We start from the raw sequence: 4,308 nt of genomic DNA, 5'->3' as shown, positions 1-4,308 counted from the left end.
TTTCCTTAAAGTGAAACAACACATTCAGAGGATGGTTCATCTTAACCATGAGAGCTTCTTAGTTTGAAGCAGGTTTTTATTTGCGTCACTCTCACGAGGTTCTGCTGTGTAACGTGGCTAAAAGAAAGGTTTAGATCAGGACCAGATACCAACACATTTGATTGGCTCGCTGACAGCCCAACAAAGCCTGATTTAAAATCTGTCTATCTGACATTTCTTTAAAGAGCAGTTTGTTCTCTGGGTTTGCATAGTTCAGATTATGGCACTACACTTTCCAGCCGTCTCACTCACATCAACACAAGGACACTGACCCTGGAGCTTCACTGAACCAGTCAAAGGAGAGACGGCTTTTTCTTTCACTCCTTTTATAGAATAACAACATGTAGCTGCGTCTAATAAGAAGGCCGAGTACATCCAGTAAAGTCACTGTGGATGTAAACGTTTTCATGGGAGCTTATTGTGAAGCTCTGTGACTCCATCTGGAGACGAATGACTGGAAAACCTGCAGATAAACTCGTGGTAAGTTGTCAGATGTTAAATCACTCCTCAAATCCTTAAACAATCCTCAGTTATTATTTTAGCCAGTTACTGTATGTTTGTCTGTTCAGTTCTCTACATTCTAATGGTTTCATTAAATTATGGTTTGTTTCATCTTTATAAAATACTTTATGAAGTGGCAGCTTAAAAATATTTTCCTACATTTTCTTCTCAAGAATCTCCTGCTGCCATTTGGGGCAACATCACTCTGATCTATGAGAAAAGTTTTAGTTAACTCGTCTTTGATTAGTGGATTTATAATCATGGATGTAATGTGAGCACATCTTATAATGAATTCCCAGGTTTCAGTGGTCTGCTGGGGAGGACAGAAGGAGACTGAACAGGCTGGTGAGGAGGGCCGGTTCTGTCCTGGACTGCTCCCTGGACCTCCATAGAGGAGGTGGGTGAGAGGAGGATGTCGGCAACGCTCACATCCCTCATGTACTGACCGGCTGCATGAGACTGTGGAGGCTCTAAGCAGCTCCTTCAGCAGCAGACTGAGGCATCCACCCTGCAAGAAGGATGCAGGTCATTCCTCCCAACTGCAGTAAGACTGAACAGCATCAGCATCACTGACTGATGTTAACCAAACAAACACCAGTTTACATTCATTTTTTGCACAAGACACCCAACACTGAAGGCACACATAAAATATAAAACAAAATATAGAATTTAAAATAAAAATAAGATAAATAAATGGGTACCCAGTGTGCAAAGATGGATTTTACATAAAGTGCCATAGTTATGCAGCCATGTGGTTTTATTGCACATTATGAAGTGTGATGGCAGCTGACAGGAAGGACCTCCTGCTGCGTTTGTCATCTTGTGCACATACTTACTTTATTCCTTAATCATTGTTATGTCCTTGTACTTTATTTTGGATGCTGCTGTGGATGGACATTCCCCCAATGCAAGTAAAAATTCTTCTGTTCTATTCCCCTAGATAATAAAAGCTGGTGATCAACCCTGAACTCATCACGGCTCCACAAACATCTCAACATGGAGTCCTGGCGGTCACGTGACCGCAGCAGAGGCGCAGAATAAACGCGCGCTGAGAGTTTCCCTGATTTGGCCTCAAAGTGCACCAGAGGACACATGGAGCTCTCAGCTGCCGCCGAGACGCGCCTGGGACGCAGCGCGCATGATCACAGCGGAGATGAACGTGGACACAGCTGCGCTTCTCTCCTCACATGCGGATACAAATCAGTTTAACAATGAGCTTTAACTGAGTTTGTTTACAAGAAGTACAGTTTAGCAGGAACCTAGGATGGAGTCGGAGGAGAGTCAGATCTCAGTCTGGGTTTGTCGAGAGGAGAAGCTGGTCCTCGGCTTGTCAAAGCGCACGACCTGCGCGGATGTTGTCAAAGTGCTTCTGGAGGACCAGAACTCGCAGCACGGCCTCTCCACGGCGCAGTCCTACTGCATCGTGGAGAAATGGAGAGGCTTCGAGAGGATCTTGCCGAACAAAACCAAGATTTTACGGCTTTGGGTCGCGTGGGGGGACGAGCAGAGGAACGTGAAGTTTGTGTTGGTGAAGAGCGAAGCGTCTCTGGCGAACCACGGAGCCCGGAGCGCAGAGGCGCGTGTGGTGCTCAGCAAACAGAGCCCCTGTGTTACCAAAGGCACCGCACGGTCTGCCATGGGCGGCATCTGCCCCGAGAAACAGCGGCGGATTGTTCGGAAAGCTTTCAGAAAGTTGGAGAAGATCAACAAGAAGAGGGCGCAGACGGCGCACAGAGACGCGTCCTGCGCGGAGAAGATGGAAACTCTGGTTCATCTTGTTGTTTCCCAGGATCACACAATCCGCCAGCAGGTTCAGAGGATTAAGGAGCTGGACTCAGAGATCGAGAGGTGCGAGGCAAAGGTGCACTTTGACAGAATCAAGAGGCACGGGGTCAATTATGTGCAGAACACGTATCTGGTGGACGCAGCTTCCAGCCAACAGGGACAGCAGCTGTGTCCACCAGAGACTCTGGCCCAGTTGGAGGAGCATGTCCGGCAGTGCGAGGAACTGGTTCAGCTGCATGAGGAGCTGCGGGAGCAGGAAGCCCTCATAGACGGGATCACGGCGCAGGTCCAGGAGGAGCTGAACCACCGCTGGATGCAGCGCAGGACAGAGGAGCTGCAGAGCAAAGACTCAGAGCCCGGGGATGGAGCAGCATCCCTCCCCAGCGCACAGGCACACACAGCATCCCACAATGAGCTGCTTTTGGAAGGAGAGCGGATCAAAACGCAGCTCGATGCGAGTTTGTACATCGGCCTGCGCCTCAACACGGATTTAGAGGCTATTAGGAGCGATTTAGAGCTGACCCAGCAGATTTACGGGGCGAGGGAGAAGGAGATGAGGGATTTGCAGGAGAAAGTCAACACTTTGGACATGGAGGAAGGGACGGGCGGCGAGCAGGGACCAGAGACAGACCATAAGGTGATGAGCACTTTGGAGAGGAGAGGCGGGTGGGTGGAGCAGGCCAGGGGTCTGTCCAAAGCGCACAGTGTGGCCGACGACGACTCGGACACCGGCTTGAGCTCTCTGCACAGCCAGGACTCAGACAGCCTCCCAGTGTGGGAGTCACTGGTTTAGGCTCATGTGACTGTTTGTCAGTTTGCAAAAAGAAAAAAAAATCTGCAGTCTCAGGGATCCAAAGTAGACAAAAACATCAACATAATGCTTCCACAGGAGGGATGGAGGGTTTGTAATGTGTGTGTGGGATCACAACAGCCCCCATATGGTCTGAAAGTGGTTTACACTTTGACTCAGTTAATCCTCACCAACAAAGCTGTTTGACATCAAAATAAATGTTTTGTAGCTGGACTGCATTTGCTTCTCTTTTCTTTTTGCTCTATAAGAAAACTGCAGACATTTGAGCCCTTCAGTCTGCAGGGTTCAACCTGATTTAAAACACCTCAGAGGCAGCAGGGAGCCGAAACACAGCGTCACCGGTCTGGAGGGTGACTCTGCAGATGTTGAACACCATCATCTGAAGCTTCACGGCGACCCAGACACCAGGAGATAACAGAACCACTTCACTGTGAATCAGAAAGTCATAATAACATCTGGAGTCAAAACAGAGACACAAAGCTCCAGTCAAAGGCCTCGTCTCCGTCCTGGTGACTCACGGAGCAGCGACGACCTTCCTCTCAGATGATAAGCAGACGTTGTGTTGTTGTCAAATCTGAACAATGCCATCAAAGTTTGGAGTCAGCAGCACACAGACTCCATGTTTTATATGGTTTTGATGTTTACTTCCCCAAATGAGAACATGTTGAAGCAGCTAAATGTCTCTGCAGAGGAAACTTGATGTGTTTAGAGGTTTGGTTCGGATCACTGGTGAGGTTCTAACTTCACAACAGTCTGACTGATTGGATAACGGTTTTTATCTTTTTAAAACACAAACTACTTTGGTGTAAGAACCCAAATTTTCACAGTTTGGTGTCAATTTAAGTTCTTAAATACAAAAACTGTGCCTTAAAATATTATAAATGGATATTGTTTTCTACTTTCATGAGTGATTTATTTCACCCAACGTCAGTCTTGATCATAATGACCAAATGTAGACTTTCAGAAAACTATTATTTTGTTGTTGTTTGCTTGAGATCATCTCAATCAAACTTCAGACCGGATGTGACCCAGACAGAGAGACAGACAGGAAGCTGCATCAGAACCAACGTAGTGAATTTAAAGTTATTTTTATAAAAGCTAATTGAAAAAATGCGCAATATCAGATCCAATAAGAGGCCGAGGCTGTATTCTAAACTAACCGAAGAGCCCTT

The 4,308-nt window shown here is 47.0% G+C and overlaps 1 protein-coding gene across 1 annotated transcript; it reads left to right on the top strand.

Annotated features, from left to right (window-relative positions):
• Positions 1-1,804: 1,804 nt before the first annotated feature.
• On the top strand, positions 1,805-3,335 carry rassf10b (Ras association domain family member 10b). The gene has a single exon (XM_008288166.1). The coding sequence runs from the start codon at positions 1,805-1,807 to the stop codon at positions 3,116-3,118; it is 1,314 nt and encodes a 437-aa protein (XP_008286388.1). The 3' UTR covers positions 3,119-3,335.
• The last annotated feature ends 973 nt before the right edge of the window (positions 3,336-4,308 follow it).

Source organism: Stegastes partitus, unplaced genomic scaffold (genome assembly GCF_000690725.1).
Source record: "Stegastes partitus isolate 25-593 unplaced genomic scaffold, Stegastes_partitus-1.0.2 Scaffold545, whole genome shotgun sequence".
Classification (NCBI taxonomy): Eukaryota; Metazoa; Chordata; class Actinopteri; family Pomacentridae; genus Stegastes; species Stegastes partitus.
This window is presented reverse-complemented; position numbering and strand designations above follow the sequence as displayed.